The sequence below is a fragment of the Polistes dominula genome, unplaced genomic scaffold (genome assembly GCF_049000335.1).
Source record: "Polistes dominula isolate Pdom_NZ unplaced genomic scaffold, Pdom_raw_medaka contig_16, whole genome shotgun sequence".
In the NCBI taxonomy this organism is placed as follows: domain Eukaryota; kingdom Metazoa; phylum Arthropoda; class Insecta; order Hymenoptera; family Vespidae; genus Polistes; species Polistes dominula.
Genome location: NW_028301040.1, coordinates 4,545,844 through 4,568,561, shown reverse-complemented (window position 1 = coordinate 4,568,561; position 22,718 = coordinate 4,545,844). Strand labels below are relative to the sequence as shown.

Here is a 22,718-nt window from a genome sequence, read left to right as displayed (position 1 = left end):
CGTCTTCGTCTTACCATTGTATTTTACCGTCGATGCGAAAAGATAGCATCTTCGTGACAAGCTTTGTTTCCTTTTCTTCGTCGTTGCATTCTTGAAAGCTAACCGAACGTTTATAGAGGTTACGAATAGAAAAAGAGTAGAAAAAGAAACAAAAAGTATCGCGAATAAGAGAAACTGATGGAAAAGGGTGGTGGTTGTAGCGGTGGTGGTGGAGGAGGAGTGGTTGATGACGGGAGAAAAATGCATTGTTTCACTTGCAGTAGTAGTCGGTTCGTATAATCGTCGAGGTTTTACCGCGAGCAACGTTTCAACCGTTTCCCCGCCGACCAAATTCTCGTTTAATCTCACTTGACCCGGCAAAGCTGTCGAAATTCTCTTCTCCCTAACGGTGCAAACCCTTCCCGATTCGACCTCGGGGAAATCGCAGGGGCGGGAGGGGAACTACCAAACGAAAACTGCTGCAATTGCTGGTGCTAGCTAGAGCTCGGACCTATTGCAGTGCTATTGCGGGATCGGTTGCCTTGGATTGTTGGCCCTCTTGTCGAATGCGTCGGACTCGGATGTCAAGTACGTCGAGTACGATCGACGCCGGTATAAATCATCGACTTTTTTTTTTCTTTTTTTTTTTTACGATAAAAATGCCAGTAGGTAGGTATACATCGACTTAGAAAAATTTATACGATAGAAACAGAAAAACAACCGACCGAAAAAGCTTCTTGTTCGAATCGAATCTCTTTGCCACTTTTTATTGAATATTTTTTTTCTTTTTACCATTTCGACTAATGTAAACGTCAACGGTTAATTTTGTTCAAATACGTGTTGAAAAGCTTTGATAAAAAGAACATCTCGATTTGCTTGATATGAGCAATAGACTCTTTAATATTTTTTTTATTAATTCTTAAAGTACGTTTTAGTGGAAAATAAAATTTGAAAAGTTGTTTTTTATCTTCTCTCGCAAAGAATTTACAGACAGACGTCATAGACCAAAGGGAACAATACAATTCCGTATTTTATGAGAGGATATAGCTTAGCCATGGATTTCAAGATCCCCCTAACCCTCCTCCACCCTTACCTTTCTTCAAACGTACGACCCAAATGCGAGCAGGCATATGACAGTACCGTGTATTAATGGACGTCGTATTTAATCGCGGTTAGGACGCAGTTGCATCGCCATTTTTAACCGGTCAATTTTTATGGGCCATCAAGCGGACGGTTTGGTGTACGGCAGTGTGCACGTTTCTAGCTGAGAAATATCGCCTCGGACCAATTCGGGTTCGAAGAAGAAAGAATGATGTCGACGTGGTCGAACGGTATTTCCGAATTCGTTTGGTTCGACATTTTTTTTTCGAAAAGTAGATTAGGTGAACCGTTAAAAGGAATCGATCGATCTGCGTGTATTTTTGTATGTCTGTGTATGTGTGTATGTGCAGGTGTCTGTCTTTATTTCTCTCCCTCTCTCTCTCTCTCTCTCTTTAAGCGAATCGTCTTTCTCTCTCGTATTTAGTTTACAATTTATTCGATCGATTGAATTTATTTATCACGACTCGTTTGTCGGAAATTGCACCCACGCGTTCACGCGAGCGCACGTTATATACAACGTATTAATTTATATATTCTCCGTTATCGCGTTATTTTATTTACATCGAAAATTTGACTATGGACACAAATTTAATACGAACGACGTGTTTAAGCATTACATCAGGTTAGATCGTGTTAACATCCTAGTCCTTTTGTTTATTCGTGTTGGTTTCTTTTTTAAATGAATCAAATAAGAGAGCTTTTTTTTTAATTTCTTTTTTCTTTAGTAAGTCGACCGAATTACTGGACAGACTAATAGACAAGATCTGTCCTTCGGTTTTAATATTTCGCGATCGTGAATGGTTAACGCTAAAGATCGTGCCGATTTCTAGAACACGCGACTACTTTTCTTAGGTCGAAGGTTGAAGGTCTCTTTCTTTCGTTGCGTCTTGAAATGTAAGTAATATGCAACCTCACACAACGTCTATTTAAAACGGACAAGTAAATGTAAGATATCGAATTAATGAAAACCTCGAATTTATCTGCACGTGTTTTATAATATATATATGTTTGTGTGTGTGTTTATTATGTGTAATGCATGTACGTAACTGGAAAACAAATATTCTCTGAACTAATAACGATTTCGTTTCTCGTTTCCATGAGTTTCCGTGACGAATCATGGTTAAAACTGGATTCTTATGGGTAACTGTGTCACCCTGCCAATTTGATTATTTGTTAGAAACATTGTTCACTTGAATTCTCTCAATCGATATATTATTTCATAGTTCTTTCCATAAAAGAATAGAATTGTATAGAATAGAAAAGAAAAAAAGATACGGGAAAGAAAGTAACTTCGTGTTATAGAAAATTTCATTTCAATCGTTCGATTAATTTACGTTGAAAGAGTAAAGGTTAAATATTTATGACATATTTCCTGGATCGATTTTGAATTTCCGTTATCAGTGTATTTAGAGTTGCATCATTTTAAGTCCCGACTCGAGGGATGTTTTATCGGAAATGAAAAGCAACTAATCGAGATATGGCGATTCTCATGGTAAAAGATCTATGCTGTGAGAGAGTTTTGCATGTTTCGTTCGGAAAAAGTAGTTACAATCAATGGTGGTGGTGCATCGATTACTATTAGTCAGACGAGCGTGAGTAATAAATGAGCCGTGGCATCCCTCATTGTCAGTCCTTTAAAATCCGACTCATCAATATTGGCGAGAGGCATAGAAAGACTAGGGGGAAAAAAAGAAAAACAAAATACAAAAACACATAAAGATCGATATTCTCGTAAGGGCCAGATCAGGCTAATAAATCAGCTAGATAATGTTCATGTGGTTTGTTTGGATGAAACACAGTACTCTCGTAATTTAGAACTCTCTCCCTCGGACATTGGAAAACGAATTTCGTAGCTTCGTTGCGTTCTACGAGTTAGCTGTAAAGTTTTCGGGTTACTTCCTAGTGTTCGTGACAACTCTGACAACGTGCCTACGAAGGTAACCTAGAGAGAGTATACTGCTAAGCTATGTATCACGAAACATTCCTCGTAAGTATAAGTATGTGTTTTATAACTTTAGTACGAAAATTAAACTTTTACCGAAAGCTCAAATATAATTTCAAATTTCTTCAAATAATATTGACGAGATGAAGTTTTTATATTTGATTTATTATTATAGTTGATTGTGTTTCAATGCGACATAGATTTGGGAAAATAATCAATTTCTGGTAAATTTGCTAGAATCAAGATAGGTTCGGCCATATTGTCGGAAAACTTCCGATGAATGAATCGAGGCAAGTCATTGACAAATATTGACGGTGGTAAATAGATTTGTCATTCTTCGCACGGTCGCGAATTGTTGCCGTTCGTCGGTTCAAACGTAACCGCGATTAGCTCTCAATGTAAACGTGGCCCAATCGTGGAAAATCGAAGCTTATGTTCTCTCGTCTCGTTCATTGTATTAAACCGAACAATCGTTTTACAAAGTTGAAATCTCTTTTATTTCTATCAAATTGGTTGACGCAAACTTTACAAAAGGTTAACGTCAGAAATAAATGCACAATTTCTTCTTTTTAATTTTTATTTAATATTTCATTAGCTTATATAAAACTTGTTGTTTATAAAGGGATGAGATGGGGGATTTAAACGAATCGATATGGATCCAACTCTACTGTCCTCGCCAAAACTTCGACGATAGTAAATTTTCAAAGAGGATTACCAGAGCTCGATTTGCCCGTGTATTACATTGACATATCGTAGAAGCCGAATTACGCTTACGTATTTGACCCTAAATACGTTAGTTGTGTAATGAGTACTAACGATCTTCTCTCGTAAAGCTATAACAACGATACGAGTTACTGTTCGTTATAAAATGCACGATTTTCATATAAATTCCGATGTAACGCTGTGTACATACCGTGTGTGTATATATATGTATATAAATATGTAGGTATCCAACATACACGTTGGTTACGTATTTATCGTACGTTTTTGCGAGTGGAAAAGAGTGAAGAGAGACGGGGAGGAAGAAGAAATGGAAGAGGAGGAGGAGGTGGAGGAAGTGCTGACCGATCGATCGCGGGCATACCATTTACAGGCAGCCAGCATCAGTCAGAAATTTATTCGCGCTAATGCACCAGACGGCTTTGTGGTTTATACAAAATCGATTTTCATAAAATCTACCGGGGTCCCCACCCCCCTCCTACCCCACTTACTCCTCCGTTATCGCGTATCGTTATATCGATATGCCAGCATCTATTACGTTTACATTTACTGCTGGTGCACTTGGTAATTGAGCCGCGTGCAGTGTAATCATTATCACAAGGCCAGTTGAATTGCCAGTGTCCGAATTGGTTGGTAAAGTCGGTGCGACAAAAATTACGCTTGGACTTCTGATAGGTGGGAGGGGGGAAAACTGTTATATCGAATATGTGTACACACACACACACACACACACACATATATATATATATATATATATATATATATATATATATATATATATATATCGAAAAGAGGAAAATATAGTCTCTGTGTATAGCGGAAACAACCATGACGCAAGTTCGAAATTAATCGTCCTCGTTCGTAGATGGCTGCGGAAGCTGCAAACGAGATTACATCGTTTGATTAAAATTAATTTTTATGTCTTGCGTGGAACTCGCCGAACGAGCGAGTTGATCTTTAATGAAGAAAGTTTAATCAACTTCTGTGACTGTTTATTAACGACACTTTTCTCTCTCTCTCTCTCTCTATCCTGGTTGAGGAATGTATTGTTGAAAAGTGTTTCGTAGCTTGCGAATTCAGGAATTGAAGAAGGGACATTTCGATACCTTCCTGTATCGAAAGTAGATGTTATCTGGATTGATTTATTCTACTTGTTTTATTATTCCATTTTGAATGTTCTTCTTTTTATATGTGTTTTTTTATTTTTTTTATTTGTTCTTTATTTCGTTACTCTGCCACGTATAAGCACAAACTGCGGTGCAGTCACCGAACATGGTAGAGTAACGATAACAGTTATTCAACGGTATTGATACTACATCTATATCGCATTTTCGATACTATTCCTTTTGTTCGTTTTTCCACGAAATACCTTTCTATGTACCTACTCGCTAACCGCCACTATCACCATTTATTTTAACTCAGGAACGTTCATAGCGAACGTGTTTCCGATCGAACATTACATTATATGTTATTTTTGCCATGTACATCTACAATGTTTGCTTTCGAAAATTCTGTAAGAAACCTTAACTTCTTTGAACCCTTTTCATATATCATTCTACAGAAAAGACAAATTTTTCGAGTAAACGATTAAATTGAATTCAACCATGAGAATGGGTAATAGAAAAGTAAAAGATAAAGGGAAAAAGATGAAGAAGAAGAAGTACAAAAAAAAAAGACAAATGCAAAGAACGTATATATCTCAAATAAAAATGCTATAATACATAGGAATACATTGGAGGAAAAATACTAGACGACCTTTTACAGAAGTAAAGTAGCTCTCTCTCTTCTTCTTCTTCTTCTGCTCCTCCACCTCCACCTCCTTTTGCATACTACTCTTCCACTTTTCGTCTCGCCTATCCAGTACCATATCAATTTCGAATTCCGTTAAAGCCAGGACGCCGCCTAGGGCGGGAGCGAGTCGAACTCGAGTGCACTTTAAAACTCGACTTCGGGGACGGCGAACGAGGAGGAACGGGCTGGAAAAGTGATGACAAGAACTGTGCTTGCTCTTGGTGCGACGAAAAGGGATACAGATAAAATACTATAAGCCAATGGTAAAGGAGGAAAATAGAAGAAGAAGAAAAGCACGTCGGGAATAATATTTCAAGGAAGCGTACTTGTAGCATTTGGATACGAAATTTGGTCTCTGTACTCGACTATACCTCCATTTTCTTACCACCCCACTCTACCCTTAAAGCCCTCAGTTCCTCATCCCCCTCATTAAGGAATATCCCAATGGAGAATATTATTCAGAAGTTACGCGACCCTTAACATAGACTTTACCTCCTTGGAAAATCGGAACTGATCCTCGGCCATAGCTGTCTCGCCTAATTCACCCTTAATGACCCTTTAAGCGGAATTTAAATGCACTATCGTATCCGACGTAACTCAAACAGGAAGCATTATTTCTCTATTCGTTTTTACTCGAGATATAGAACGTCTGCTCCAGTTTTCTCGTTCACAATTTTCCGTTTTCGTACGCGAACAGCCCGCAGTGTTCCCACTTTGTCATCTTCTGTCTACACCCAATCTTTACATCTCTCTCTCTCTCTATCTTTCTCTTTCTATCTCTTTCACATATATATACTAACATCTCTCACTTTCTCTACATCTCTCATTATGCAAGTGGGCTCGTTCGAGACTCCGTACTAGGCTAAGTAAGTTTGCGCCGGCTGCTTTAGGCAGCTCGTAGACACCGTTTAAACGTTAAATTCCCTTCTTATGTGTGCGTTGAAATATATGTATATATATATAGTATGCTTAAAGTGTAAGATCTTCATTGAAAACGATGTCAAGTGTTACAAAATCGCTGCTAAAGGAATGGAATTAAAGGGGTTGATTTCTATAGGTTTTATCACCTGTCTCTTTTACAATTTGTGTACAACTTCTTTTTATTTCGCTCGTTAAAATACGAGTAAACTATTATTTTTCTTTTTTTATGGATTATGATGTGGATCTTTTATATACTATCAGGGATCCTTGTGAATCCTTGGGGGGCAATATTTCCTAGTCACAAGCTCGATACTCCTTGGAAGGGATAACAGCTAGACGGTTAGCAGATAAGGTTTTAATAGGAAGCTATTGGATACAAACGCGAGTATGGTTGTTACTAGAGAAACGAGAACTTATCCCATTTATGGGAACTACGGTTCTCATAGTGATTTCACGTTAAAAGCTAGTTAGCGAAGTATGTCCTCTTGAATTCGTATTGGTCCAGCGAAAAGGCCACTCGGGGCAATATTACGATTACGTTTTTCGTAATGTCCTTGGAATGCAGATGATCTTTGTGATCATTAATTTTTAATTTAAGTTAATAAGATCGTTTGTGCTTTTAAAAAAATAAGATCTTATTGATCTTTACTTTTTCGTTCTCGTACCTACGCGTTTGTTTAACAGAAGGAACAAAAACAAAATTCTTCAAATCTTTTCTCTCCTAGAAATTTTTTTTACTTTTAGTTTTTTCTTCTTCTTCTTTTTACTTTTTTTTTTTTTAAATCTAACATGCTAACGGTCAACAAAAAGTAAGTTCATGGAACTTGTAGGGCGTGTGTTATTTGATTTTTGCTACGCTTCTGAGGTAGGTGCTGAGCCGAGCTGATCCCGCGGAGAGTCCTAAAATTGGTTTCCATGCTTGAAGTACGCCAAAGAAAAGTACAATTCCTTTCTTTCTTTCTTTCAACCAAGTCCTATCAGAAAGCCTTTTCCCTCTGTTAGGAAAAGTTTAAGGAGTTTCCTACCAACTTCCTTTTGGACTCTAGTTCGTTTTCCGATCACGTTATTTATCTGGGATGGATCAAGACGATTCCGAAAACAACAAATTTTACGACTCATTCTCTCTTTCTCTCTCTCTCTCTCTCTCTCTCTTCGTAAGAAAACTTTCTTACATTATTTTTTTTTCTTTTCGTTTCTTTTTCTTTTATCTTGTTCGTTTGAGGATCAACATCTTACAGTGATACTTTTCGTTTGTAAGTTTTCAAACGTCTAACATAATTATGTTTATAACTTTGATTGAAACCTTTGTGGTTTTCTTTTATTATTGGTAAATTTTTCTTCATCTTCTTATCAAACATATTTAGTTCTTATCAACTCACACACGTTGACAGGAATTACCAAAATACTTTTCTACTGCTGTAGATAATCGTTATTGTTCGCACCAGGGTAAAAGTTCTTCTTTAAGTATTGGGTTGTGTGTGTGTATATATATATGTGTGTGTAGTTGTATCGTAAGAAGAGAAGTGAAACGAGACAAGCGAGAGACGTCTAACAATAAGTGCACTTTCCTTCAGCACGATCGATTCAATTGCAAGCATGGGCTGCTGACCGACTCGATAGAAAGACTCGCTTTCTTTTACCAACCTTTCCAAGTACTCCTTTCGACTACCTTTTATTTCAATCTCTCTATCTCCGTCTTACCTTGGCTCTTTCAACCGTAAAGACAAGGCTACTCAAACTTTTTTTCTTCTTCTTATTTTCTTCGGTGCGACGAGGATCTCACGATCCTTGATTTTTTATAATACAATTACTTAAGTCTATCGTTATAAAGAAAAATCTCAAAAATAAAAAGAACAAAATTAAGTAAAGAAAATAAGATTGGTGAAATATAATTAATTACTTCAATTTATAGTTTATTGATTTGGTAACGGACGTGAAAGTAATATAACTATACTGAAATAAACTTTTGTCCCACTCTTGCCCTCTCTCTCTCTCTCTCTCTCTCTCTCTCTCTCATCGCAATTTCTTTCTTTATTTTGTCAAAGAAGAAAAAGAAGAAGAAGAGGAAGAAGTTTGCTCGTTAGAAAAATCGTTACCCCTTGCGTTATACTTTTCTTCCTCTCCGTTGGATTTTGAATTAAGGGCTTACCACCTTGGTGCACGAAGAAAACTAGCATAAAAAGAATATTTTTTTCTTTTCTTTTTTATTCTTTCTTTCTTTTTTTTGAAGCAATTTTCAAGTAACGTTACCCCCCCCCCCTTCACACACTTGGTTCGCGCGAGTCATACGTTTCTCGAAACCTGCGTCAATAAAATTTGTTTCTTTTAATGCCTAGTTTTTTTTTCGAACATCAAAGTGTTACAATATTATAAACGAACGAACGAAACGAGAAAAAGGGTTGCAGAAAATTTATCGATCAATTTTCTTTCGTTTCAACGATGAAACAAATAACTTTAGCAACGTTAGAGATGAAAAAATGGTATAACCGTGAGCTTATGTATGCGCATGATTGAATGTGTATATTTAATAAACTCTGCGTGGAAATTTAGATGCATTTCTACGCTACTCGATAGCGAGTTGCATATATACGTCAAGGATAAAATATTTAATATAACATGCGAAGGTAATTATTAGTACTCTATTATTAGAATCGTATTCATAATGATCATAACTATATTGTTGTAGACGGGTTTTCATGTGTATCTTCAAAATCTACCATTATATTTCCATTGATGAAAAGGATGGGAGGAAGTGGGGAAGGGAATGTTTTACATACGTTAATTAGAAACGTAGAAAATAAATGAGGAAACTCGTATTAATGAAACAAAAAAAAATATCTAAAAAAAAAAAAAAAAAAAAGAAATGCAAAGAAGAAAAAATTAAAAAAAAAAGAAAAATTATTTCTCACATACGTGCAATCAGCAATGGAGATCAGAATTACATTCTCGATCCCCCACAATTCCTCTTTCTTTCTTTCTGCATATTCATCATGGAAGAAAAATATCCACGAGTTTAACTTGAAATCTAATGAGAATTATTCCTGAATCACAAGCCGCGGTACGGATAAGTTTTCACCCTTTTAGCCCTTCATAATAAAAAAAAAAGTTAAACGATGGTTTTACCTGTTTTCGTATGTTCTCACTCATTCCAGAATTTTTTTTAATTGGAAAAGATATATATTTGTTTAAATCAATTACAATATTAATTGCTAATATTATTGAATGAAATATTTTTCTACAAATTATTGTAAAAGCATAGAAGATGATATAAATTTGTTTATAGAACAAACGAATCGAAAGGATTGTCGAAAACAAAGGTTGAACACAATCGTTAAAAAATACACGAACAAAAGGATCGTAGGAGGAGATAGATCATGCAGGTGGACGGCATTGAGAGAATCCAATTTAGGGAAGCTGATCGACGTTAACGTCGTTGAACGTCGGAGCTTTTGGAATTCAGGGAATCCCTTATACCGGCAACGGGTAAAGTCCTACGAGCTTTTGGACGACCGCAAAAAGTTAGACCATTCTGGATGCTTCCTTCGAGGTTGTCTCAAGTCTCGCTCGGCACGCAACCGGAAGTCGAACATCGTACTCGTAATTCGCGCGTGTACCTTGCTCAGGAGTTCTCTAGGTTCTCACCAGTAGGTTGGGGTCCTAAGGGATGAGAAATAATGGGGTAGGGTTGCTTGAAATGCCACTAGTCACCTCTGTTCCCAGTTTTGCGGTTCGCAACCTCTACGATGCAGCTGCGAATGTGATTTGGGTTCTTCCTACTACCTTACTCTGTCTCTTGCATTAGAATGTGGGAAAGTGTGACCGAGAGAGAGAGAGAGAGAGAGAGAGAGAAACAAAGGGTAGATAACGGGGAAAGGAGAGATGGAAGGTAAAACAGTTTTGCCGCGGTTGCGTTTCGCGGTCGTTATGCCGTAGCACGAACCCGTCGTTTCGGCCCTCGCGAATGCTTTCAGGGCTTTACGTTGTCGAGGCATACCGCAAATATCGGCGACACCTTTCCATATATTCAACGACCGGATGGTGCGCGTTGCTTAAACATGCCTATGTGATTCTCATTGGCGTCGAGATAAAGAACCATGTAAGCGAGTCAGCTATTGGTTAAATTAAGTATGCCACGTGTATAGTTTTCCCTTACTTCTTGGTTATTAAATAAAAAAAAAAGAGAGATAACAAACATATATTTATGTATATGTATTAACATAAACAAGAATATTTTTCTATACAAAAGAATTGAATTTTATTGATAAACCAATCAACATGAGTTAGTGTTAACGTTGGAAATCACAAACGACGGGGCTATTCTAATTTTATGTAGATTATTCTAGCTGTTAAATTTCTCTCGGTTGCAAAACCGCACCATTGTATCCGTTTGGTTCGAATATAAAATCAATAGAGAAGGAGAGAGAGAGAGAGAGAGAGAGAGAGAGAAGGAAAGAGTTCGAGGTAGATTGAGTTTGAATTGAAAAATATTGATAACGCAATATGCATAGGATGTTTTTCCTGATGACAATGACGATCGCGTAACAGGATGATGAATACTCTGAAAATTTTCACTTTATCAAGGTAGTATGTTTACATTGAAGCGTTTCTCGTCAATATTTATTATTGCTATGTTTTTAAAATGTTGTATGAGAGATTGCGAATCGTATACAACATAGATAGGAACCTTCTGACGTATAGCAAGTTGCATTATTTTATGAGAGAGAGAGAGATAGAGAGAGAGAAAGAGGCCTAGCCAAACCAGAATCATTACTATAAAGTACGAATCGGTATTGGTTGGATCTGGCAAACGTTTTCATTTACATTATGTAGACGAGTTTGACATTCAACGTTTACAACTTTGATACATCGAATACTCAATACTCGTTGATCAGTTACCAACTTGTCTGGAATATATTTATTATAGAAATAAATTACAAATATTTGTTGAATATATAAAGCTAGAAATATTTTTGTTTCTTCGTATATTAAAATCAAAGTTTTATCCTTATTTTCAATTATAAATTTTTCAATCGAATGCCGTAAACTTTCTTGAAACATATTGTATCTCTTTTAGTTTCTTAAGCTAATATTCCCTTTTCGAATACAGGTTTACCGATAAATTCTATTCGCACCACAAGCACGATTAGTATTCATCGAATACGTGTGCGACAAAGCGGTCGATTGCTGATTTACGTGAATAGTGCAAGCTTTTGCGAGAAAGAGGGACAGAGATAAAACAAAAAAAAAAAGAAAGAAATAGTGGAATATAGGTGGGAAGAGTGAGATAGAGAGAAAAAAGCACATAGATTTAAAAATACTTCAATCTTTCTATCGGAAATCTTTAAATGCATCGCACGTCGGAAAACTACATACATAGAGTGAGCTTCACAGGGTGCTTTTATTTCCTCTCGTACGCGTCTTTAAGTCGCGAAAATTCTCACAGAAAAATTTTGCTTCTTCACGTAACAACCAGAAAACTTAACCTTAGAATAATTGATACGTAAAAGATTTGTTGAAAATATTCAAATTTTGCATTTACATGTAGCACAGATTTTATTGTTTTGAATTTATATAATTAGTCAAATAACATTCTTGTAAAATAATAAATATTTTTTAACAGATATAAATCATTTCTTAAATATAGTTATCTGAAAATGACTTTATTTTCCAGGTAAAGGTAAAGTTTAGTCTTCCTGAATCATGCATAAGCGAAATTAGGCGGGTGAACTCGGACAAAATTCGATATCGGTTTGTTCGAGTTTAATAATCGGTAAACGATTGTCCTGTGTGGCGAAATTAATTTAGAGTTGGATAGGTACATCCTGTTAAAATAGTAGGATAAGAAGAGACAGAGAGAGAGAAAATGATAGAATTCAAGGGAAAGAGAAAGAGAGAAAGTTGGATAGGAGTATTCTGTGAATTGAAGCGGATATCGTAGGTAAACGGAGTCAATTACAGGAGTTCGAAGCTGTTCAACGACACAATAAAGGAGTAAAGTGCGGTTGAACAATTTGGTTCGCTGAATCTCTTCTCTTCTCCACCACCTATTGGGCTCCAATTCTTCTTCCCCTTTCTCTCTCAGTCCATAAACAATTCTACGTTGAACAGGAGTTAACTCGTATACGATATTCGTCCTTTCCGGCAACGATATGGTACCAACCATCCGCATTTGCAATCTCAATAAATGTTTATACAAACCTTTATCGTATACTACGATAAATTTCGAAATAAACGTTCGAATCGAGTAGGAAAATAACAAAAAAATAAATAAAGTAAAAAGTGGTACGCGTATTAATCGTTCTCCATTCGCGAAAACTCGTTTAATTAGAAACCACAACGTTCAATTGTGTTGCCTCGCATTTTAATTGTAATCATTATGAATGAAAAACATTGCGAGTACTCTGCTATATATTTTGTATATATATATATATATATATATACGTATAATAGGATTGTTTTATTCTTGTTTTATTTTTTAAAAAGCAGAATAGGATCGATATTTCTCTTCCACTCCTCGAAATTCTTTCCGAAGCTATTTCAGTATCATGATTTGCATAATATGTATTGTTTCTTCGTACCTCGCCTTACCTTATTTCTGTACTCTACTTATGCATACTACATTTTCATTTTGCTTTCTTGTTGTTTTTCTCTTCACCCTCTTTCTTCGTTCTCGATTCACGAAGTAGAAAATACGTTTTTGCGAAAGGTAAAGAGGAAATGTAGGTGGATTCTCTCTTCGTGGCTGTTGCGGTCCACGGGGTGAAGCTTAGCTTAGGATCCTGAAATTCGCCGGATTTATTCTTTTCTCGCGTAGGGAAATAAATCACGCAACTCGATCCCTCACCCCTCAACTCTCACCCTCCCGACCGACCGACCGACCGTATAAGTTTTTCCACGTTAAAGAAAAAGCCTTATACGCGTCGTGGTATCAATGTTGTTTCTTCTTCTTTTCGAAACGAGTGTTCCAAGGGTATTCTTTTTTCTAAAAAGTTTTCTTTCTTTATTTATTTCTTTTTTATATTTCGGTATGAAAAAAATTCATCCCATTTCTCGATGTTTTTCTTCGTCTAAGGTAAGAAAAGAATGTTTCCGTTCCGTACGAACGAACGAGCGAGAAACAGGCATGTCTGATAAAGGATGAGACGCGCTAGTTTTCATTGAAGATCTCTTTCTTGAAGATAAAAATGAGCAAACAACGCGTTTTATGTATAAAAGAATATCAAGCTTGTATATCTTATCTTATACTTGATCTCGCTTTTTTTTACTCTTCGTCCTCCTTGTACCACCTACATCTTTTTTATTTTTTTCACCTTGCATCGTGGCATTTTTCTTTTTTTTTTTTTTTCAATGCAAATCTTTTTAACAAAAGCCTTATGCCAGAACAAGACGGCTTGAATTTACAGGAATTCTTTAATGATCTTGATGTTTTCTCTTGTTTTCTTGCATATTTTTTATTTAAAACTCATCAATATTCTCGACGTTCTATTTAACAAAGAAACAGTAGAAATTTGCTTTATTTTTTTACTGTTTTGTTGTTGTAGATTTTTCTCGTCTTATATTATTTCAAATGTATTATTTGATTTTCGTTTTATGATAAAAAATTGTCTTTCATATTTACCGAAATATAACTCTCATATTTTTTTTATAACTTTTGATTTCTCGTCTTATATGACCTTTAAGATCTCGCAATGTTCAACAACTTTTGATTACGATTTCTCGGAGTCTGCCGTAAAGATAGAAAGAGAGAAAAACTTAGAAACGTAAAATGCAAAGTTTTATAGCGATGTAATCTCTTGCCATTATGATCCATAATAGTTTTATTGAACAAACTAATGAAATATTAAAACGAGGGAAATGTAGTAGGTGGGAGGTAGGGATAGGTAGATCTGGGAAAAGCTAGGATGGGAAAGCTAGGGGGAGAAAGGGGAGGATAGTTTAATATAGTCACGAATAATGGCTATGCGTTTATAAAACTTTAAGGAATAATCGTTAAAAGAAAAAAAAATAGAAAAAAAGACCATCACTTTTCCTCTATCCTTAATTCGAAATTCACCTGAAAGAAGAAAAGCTCCGATCGTGCGAGGTAGAAGATAAAATAAATACGAACACCGGACGTAGTAGGACCAATCCGTTTAACGGGTTAAACTGAGGGACGCGTAAACCAGGAAAAGTCCTTTTCCTCGATTTTGACCATCACATAATAGGATTAATTGTAGATAGGAATAGTGTGAGAGGTTGAGAGAAAACGAGAGAAAGAGAGAGAGATAAAGATAGAAATAGAAGGAGAAAACTGAGCAGATTTAATTGAGACTGAATAATTAAGTCTTTAACGAATCCGCATCTCCGATGAAGCGAGTACAACGACGATGAGTGCTGCCCAAAGCGGATTTCGTATTCCACGTGTATATAACGCGATTATGAACGCCTACTCGCTTTTCATAGGCATTTTAAACGAAGCTACTATAAGTTCAATTTAAGAGAATAAACCGATCTTTATATCGTCATATTATTTTAAAATGAGTATTTACATAGTTCAAAGGATTTTTTCAAGAATAAGATTAAGATATATAATCGTATTAAAATTTGGAAGAAAAGAAAAAGATTGTCAATGATTAGGTGACACACACGTGTTCCCCATTGATGCATGTTTCATCAAAAAGGAAGATCTTTTTTTTGTACTTTGGTCAGTCAGAATCATCAGCAGCAACGATATCGAGTGACCTCGCCTTCCTTCCCTTTCATTCCGGAATTTCAGCGCGCTGTTAGTAGATCTCTCTCTCTCTCTCTCTCTCTCTCTGTATCTCTCTGTCTCTCTCTCTGTCTCTCTCTCTGTCTCTTCGTAGTTAGGGTGAACCTTGACGGTAATAATTAACATCCTCATCATCGTGCCAGGAGGACGTTCAAACAGATTTCGTGACGGATAGACGCTCGGTGGTTATGGAAGCTGAAAGGCTTCTAGATGGTATAGGTTGAGACGTGCACACGCGCGCATTAGAGATTAGAGAAGGATGGAAGGATGGAAGAGAAACTATGTATAATGAAGCAGGAAACCATCGAAGCTTTTGCCATACATGATAAAAGAGTATACTCCTACTGAATATATATATAACTCTCTGACCGATTCAAGGAGTTTTCTCATTTAAAAAATCATCTTACGTGTTGCTTGCATGCCTAGGGAATTTTCGGGTGCGAAGTTATATCAACCATGACTACGCGATTCTGATGTAACACAGAATGTCTTTTGTAAACTTTCTTTACCTTTGATGAATTTTTCTTTCCCCAATTTTTGTTCTCTCTCTCTCTCTCTCTCTCTGTGTGTGTGTGTGTGTGTGTGTGTGTGTGTGTGTGTTCTTTCAGAGAGCTTAGTTTTTTTTTTTCTTTTTTTCATTGACATCTATCTACGATTTGAAGCTCAGCAGAGAGCTCAAAGTCGAGCGAGTCCAAGGTTATTGCTAACGTTTTACCTTCTTTTCAAAGAGTCGAGTGGACGTGTTTTCTTCTGAATGACCAAGCCTTCTCCGAGTTAAATGGAACGTGGACAAACAACTTCGTGATAGCATGCGTAATGCTTGACCGTCTTGTTAAAGTTCTTATTAAACTCCAGTTTTGAAAGATGTCCTCGAAAATCATACCTCGTGATACTAGAAAGTTTCTTCTTATTTTTTCTTTTTCTCTGTTTACAGTGTCAAGAGTCCTACTTCTCGTATTACGTAAACGTCATCGTATATTTTTAAAAAATAATTTATGAAAATTTTTATATATCTTATTTGTTACAAGATATAATTAAGTGTTAACGTTTGAGATGAACATAGGAAAATAAATAATAACAATGCATCCTACGTGATTATTACGTTCGAGTAATTTTCCACTTTCCAATTACCTTCTTCTTCCTTCAAAAGTAATCGCAATTAGGAAGAGATACAGTCGCCATACGAGTTCGTATGTTCATCAGAATTCCCTTTCAATTATCTCTCAGTTCCTCCTCCACACCTTTTCGAGTAATTCGCTTAATTACAAAGGATTTTGTTCTTAACCATCGCTAATATTCCTGCTCGACACCTGGGTTGCCTTCTAAAACAATCCTTTCCTGTCATTTAACGGTGCATTCAAATTAGTTTATCTTGATTTATTTAAACGACAATCATCATCATCATTATCAATCTGATTAATCAGATTTGAAAGAGTTTTCTTACATTAGTAGTCAAAGAGAAAGGAAATTTTGGTTGGTTTAGAAATAAAAATAAAAATACGTGAAAAAGGTCGAACGGGGTTTGGGGGATTTATATTGGACTAATCAGAAATTCGGATTATGATATAGCAGAAATACCGTAAGAGAAATTGGTCAATCCCACCGGCTCGGTGCTAATAACCGAGGAACACGAAGACGGGTTATGACAGCTGGTGTCGTAGCCCGTTTGGCGGTGCGCAATTGCACGGGCGACATGTGCCATTGTTCAAACAGTTCGCTCTCTGCACCTTCTATTAGCACTGTGCTTCCTCTCTATCTAACACACATACATGCATGCACACATTCGTATCATCCCCCTTCTTGCTGAGGTGCTGACGTCTCTCTGAGTACAAACCAGCTATCACAGATATGCGCATATACATATACGTATATCTAGTCTCATGTTAGCTTCTATGTATATATATATATATATATGTAGATACGTACATATATGCTAGTTTAGAATGAGAGAAGAGAGAAGAGGGGGTTGGGGAAAGGAGGTGAATGAAGAGATAGTCTCACACCTTATAGTTGGTTCATTCGACTCGATTGCGAGGGAAGAAGTACTTATAGCTGACTAGCATCTGGGCTTAGAATAGTTTGACCGTGCACCACTAAAACGTGACTTTACGCTGAGAGTGATAACGGTGATAAAGCCGAAGTAGTTGGGCCGATACTCGATCCTCGAAAATTCAACAGGAAATATTTCTCTCTATATATCTGTTATCCTCTGCTAACGTTGACTTTTATGACTTGCAATAATGTTTTGTTTATTTCTTGTTTCATTCTTTTTTTCTTCTTTCTTTTTTATTCATTTTTCGATACGAATCTCATGGTGTTTCGTATCGATTTAAATGTAACGTGATGTTTTTATTGGAACGCGAAATGAATGATGGGTATAACGATGGGGAGGAAATAAAATTATAGATCGAGAAAAGCTTTTCTATTTCACGATTCTTTTTATTACTCTATGACGTATCTTTTTGAAAAACGTCAAACGCGTAGAGTTTATTGGATATCATAGCACCTTTGTTCCCTTTACAAACAACGTTCTAACTGCGATCTAGTATTATAGAATATTGGACGTTTACGTTCAGAGAATATTATACAATATAACGAAGTATATCGCCTATTTAAAGCTTCTGTATGAACGCAGAAAAAAAAATAAAACAGAAAAGATAACAAAATCTATAAAGATAGACACAAACACCATACGTGACAATTTATTGCACCGATCGTACAAAATTCTTCTTCTTTCTCTTTTGTATTTTTTTTTTTTATATTTTTATAAACAAATTTTCCTACTGAATTTTCATTTCGATATTAAATTTTACAATGACGTTTAATCGTCACTAGTTCGATTTAGTCGCTAGAGTAAGTTCTCCTACTTTCATTTAACATTCCCGTTGGTCGTTGACTGTAGTCAATCACCGCGGGAGTCCTTACTGGTAGTAGACACCTGGTTAGGACATTGCAAAGGATCGGTATTTTACTATCGACACGCTCGTAAACGTTAGAAGGACGTAGTACTTCCTGGGAATAAACTTGCGCTTACAAAGATTAGATATTCCTAACTCGAATAAGAGCTCTCTAAGGGGTCTCGAGAAACGTTTAATAATCATCGATTACCTTTTTTTTTTTGTGGAAATTATTTATTACACAACGGTGTCAGCTACGGTTAGAGTTTAACTAGAATTTAATTAACATCTTTCAATTCTATAACGCTGTTAAATTAAATTAGAACTTAGTTTAGTTTCTCACGATACTTAAAGAATTTATTTTTTATTTTATTTTCCTTATATTTGAAGTATCCGTACTATAATCTCAATGAATTAAAAGATCGTTCAAGAGGTATTATTTTAACGGTACGTTAATTACATACTTCTATCCATCTTTGACTATCCATTGAATCACATGACACCTTTTACAAATGTTAGAAGGGTTAATGATTATGACGATGGTTTAACCATCATCTTTCTCTCTCGAATCTAAATTGATTCGATCGTTTCTCGTTTCACTTCTCTGTCAGTTTCCATAGATTCGAACACGTGCGAGCTACTATTAATCGATTCGATTCACGTTTCTACTACGTCGAATCACCGTACTCTAACACGAAGGGAATTCCCCGAGTCTCGGTCGTGCTCGAGGAGAGAAAGAAGCCTTTCACCGCAATTGATGCAATTTAAACTTTTTCTTTTCCTTTACAAACTATCCTTGTTTTAGCAATGCAGATGGTAGTTTGTTGAAGAGGTTCATGACTAGTTAAGATTATTTGCTACAGAGTTACATAAACTTTGGACACGTTGTAAATTCACCGAAATGATTGGTAATGTAATTGAATAACTCGTGCAAGAAAATGAAAAGAAAATAAAAAAATTAGAGAAAAAACAACTTTGATGAAATGAAAAAAAAAATAATAGGACAATTGTTTCCAATTTGTAAGAGAAAAGAAAGGAAAATTATATATTATTCTCAAAGTAGAACGATATTTGTTATAGGACACAAAGTATGAATAGCACTCGAGATATTAATAATGTCGACAATGACATAGTCCTCTATGTACTTCAAAAATTCTTGACGATTCAATCGAATGTTTTTTGATCTTTAGTCGTTTCAATATACTCCAAAAGGAATATATTTTATTCGGTGACATCAATGCAAGGTTTGACTATCCCATCTACGGTTTTTTTTTAAATCAATTCTTCGTTGTTGTTGTAGTTGTTGACGTAATAACGTGTTGCATTGATATTTGCCTTATCTAAAAAAAATATAGAAAGAAAAAATATTCATTTTATACGACTCGATTTGAAAGCAAGCTCTTTTATTAGATACGCCCACGGTTAGATACGTGCATATACTTACATATATATGTAGTATGTATAGTAGGTATATTTACGTGTAAATAGATATAGGTAATAGGAGAGAGAGTAGGTTGTTTAATGCCACGTTACTCGGAAAATTCGGTGAAGATATAGTAGGGGTTTACGCGTGTGCGTAATATTCCGTGGTTGTAACATTAGCCATAAAATGTGTATATCCCATTGGGACGTTGGTATATATTGTCGTGCACCAAAAGACCATTAAACTATCGCAATATTTCCTCCTCGTTTCAGGTGATGATAGCAACACGCTGCTGTGGTGGTTAAGGTGGCTCTCGAGGAGAACCTGAAAGTGGCGAGGATCGTGAAAATCGGCAAACGAGGCGGGCGATCCGGAGAGCGGTAGTGGCGGCGGAGCGGCAGGGGTAACGTATCTCTTTTAATTATATTTAATTACTTACTCCTCTCTAATGTTCTTAGAAATTTCATTATTATTATAACGATCAATATACGGTTAACCAAAAAAAAAAAATAAAATAAAATAAAAATATTCATTCTCGTACGCTCGTTAGGAATATTTTGGTAAAATGTTTTTTTGGTAAATTTTTCTTTTATTTTAAATAATACATAATTAGGATATTTATATTATAATATCATTTTTTTTTCTTTCAAAAGTTTTTAATGAATAAAACGTGAATTATGATTTTCGTGGAAAAATTATTATAATAATTTTTTCATATCAAAATTATATAATATATCAGTAGGATGAATAATTTAACTTTGAACTAAATATCGTGTACGATAGTCTTTAATTTTTAAATAGAAAAAAAAGAATGTATATAGATTTAAGTTGACCGATAGGTGTGTGTGTGTGTTATTTAAAATAGAAACTATTCCAACTGGTGAATCTCATTTTCCTATTGGAAAGTGAGACTATGAATAAGATAAGATACTATCCTATCGACAATACCCATCGAATTTCGATGACTTTTAAGTGGAGTCGTGTAAACTCGTTCGCGGTAAGACATGAAAATCTTTCTTTAGTTTCGAATACGAGAATCGTTTGGCTTTCCATTCGATACAACTATTCTTACGGTCGGATAATAAAAGACCGATTATCCGATTTCATTTTCTTTTATCTATTCTGAGGTTGGTTGATCAACTTCCACTCCTTAATCCAACCACTTTATTCCACTTTCTTGCTATTTTATGAGCCATTAATAAAATTCGATACGTTCAAAATATTTGATAATAATTATTCATATTAATAAAATTTATTTTATTTTTTTTTTAGATGTAATTTATTTTTCAAAATTATTAGATCTTTAGGAACATATTTTTTTTTTTAATTTAATTTTATATGTACGAGATATAACATGTTATTTAAATGTAATTTTAGCATGTTACGTATGATCCATTATGCCATATTATTTTTTTCAGTATAATATATTCTATAGAAAATAAAATAATAAATTTTCATTTTTATAATATTTTGTATGTTTAATTAAACATTTAGTTAAAATATAACACACACACTCTATATATTATAATATATTTAAATTATTATACTATAGAAAATAAAATAATTCCTCTTAATATATACAATACATAATTCACAGTAGAAAAGAAATAACGTGAAATTACAAAAAAAAAATTTATGAAGAAAAAGTACAGTTTTTATTTCATATGTGTTACAGAGTATTTAAAAGTAAATAACACATATATAACGAGCCATTTCTTCAAGGTGTTTACAATTTCTACCGGTGTATTCGTATAATGGTGTTTGACCTAGTCAAATCATAGTAAACAAAGTCTCGTCAGTCTCACTGACGACTCAATACGAGACGGTCGAATCGATTGAAACGCGTGCTAAACGATCTTACCTTTTATAAGAATCGTAATTGTGATTGTAGATACTATGGGAGCGGGGGTATGGGGGGCGGAGGAGGGCTACAAGCCACGGACCTCCGGCGAAGGCTCGAGTCCCAATCCTGCGAACGAAATTCTTCTGAGAATCCTCCTTTTTTAAGACAAGAAGATGGTTTTTACGTACCTGTTGAGAATGGCACTTGCGAGGATGAGGATAAGTAAGTATAGTAAAGAAAAAATTATTATTTGATATAATAATTATTATTTTTCTAAGGTGATATGTTCAAAGTATTCGATTAAATTGATTGATTATTTTTATTATTACTTCTTGTAATTAATATTTTTAAAGTAAAGTCATCGAACATTTTCTATATTATACAATGATAAATCCTGTAATTATTTAATTAATATAAGAAACTATCAATAGCAAATACATTATTAACGATTATCCTAATCGATATTAATTAACAAGCGTACACTTTGTCTCGTGGAATTAGTTGAATATCGATAAAACAAGGTATATATTATCAATCGATATCAATGATCGTACGTTCTGCGTGACCACAAATCACCAGGTTACTCGTGTCCGTGGAATCACGTTGAACGTTCAATTATAAAAGGATGATAAAAGGGAAAATTATTATTTACAGTTAGTTACAGAAGTATTCAGAATGTTTTCGAAATGAAATAATTTTTTCAAACCTAGCATGATCCCTTGTTTATTTTGTAAACTTTCAAATCGTGAAAACATAAAACGAATAAGAATTAAAAAAAAGAAAAGAACGTACCTGTCATTAAATTAAATATGTAACATTAATCATAATCGTTGAATATTTATTCGTATATTAAAAAAAGCGTTCTTTTTCTTATTTGGTTTTTAAAGGGTTGAGTTCGGAGCGATTCTCGTTTCCGGTCAGCCAACTTGTACAGGTTCCCGGGCGTATAAACGTCAAGAGAAAGAGAAGGATACGGAAGAGATAAGAATTTTGAAACGCGTAATAGGATCCGATGGATCCTACCACGGGAAGCTGAGGTTTTCCACGAATAGTTTTGACAGCATCGAGAATGAAGCGGAAGCGACGACGGAAGGGGAAGGGAATGGTGAAAGGAAACAGCGACTACGGTGGTGTCGCAGGGACTTCCGGCGGATCGCGGAAGTGGCCACAAAAACTTTGCTTTTGGGCATCGTTCTCCTCGCCACACCAGGTATTCATTTTACAAGTAATTATTCAAAATCATTTTTTTTTCTTTTTTTAATTACAAATAAATTAATTGAATGATATTACATACTTTTTAGTATTGTTAATGTAAAATATACAGATCTTACTTTAAGACAATTATATAATCA

General features: G+C 35.2%; 1 protein-coding gene across 17 annotated transcripts in view; it reads left to right on the top strand.

The window, feature by feature from the left end:
• Positions 1-22,718, top strand: part of LOC107064858 (protein turtle) — a 228,292-nt gene that overhangs the window by 139,779 nt on the left and 65,795 nt on the right. For all 17 annotated transcript variants that reach the window (XM_089174709.1, XM_089174712.1, XM_089174718.1 and 14 more), the window contains 3 exons: positions 19,796-19,926; positions 21,415-21,588; positions 22,254-22,576. In XM_089174709.1, coding sequence (XP_089030835.1) covers positions 21,434-21,588; positions 22,254-22,576 — 478 coding nt within the window. In that variant the 5' untranslated portion in view covers positions 19,796-19,926; positions 21,415-21,433. The remainder of the gene's footprint in view (positions 1-19,795; positions 19,927-21,414; positions 21,589-22,253; positions 22,577-22,718) is intronic.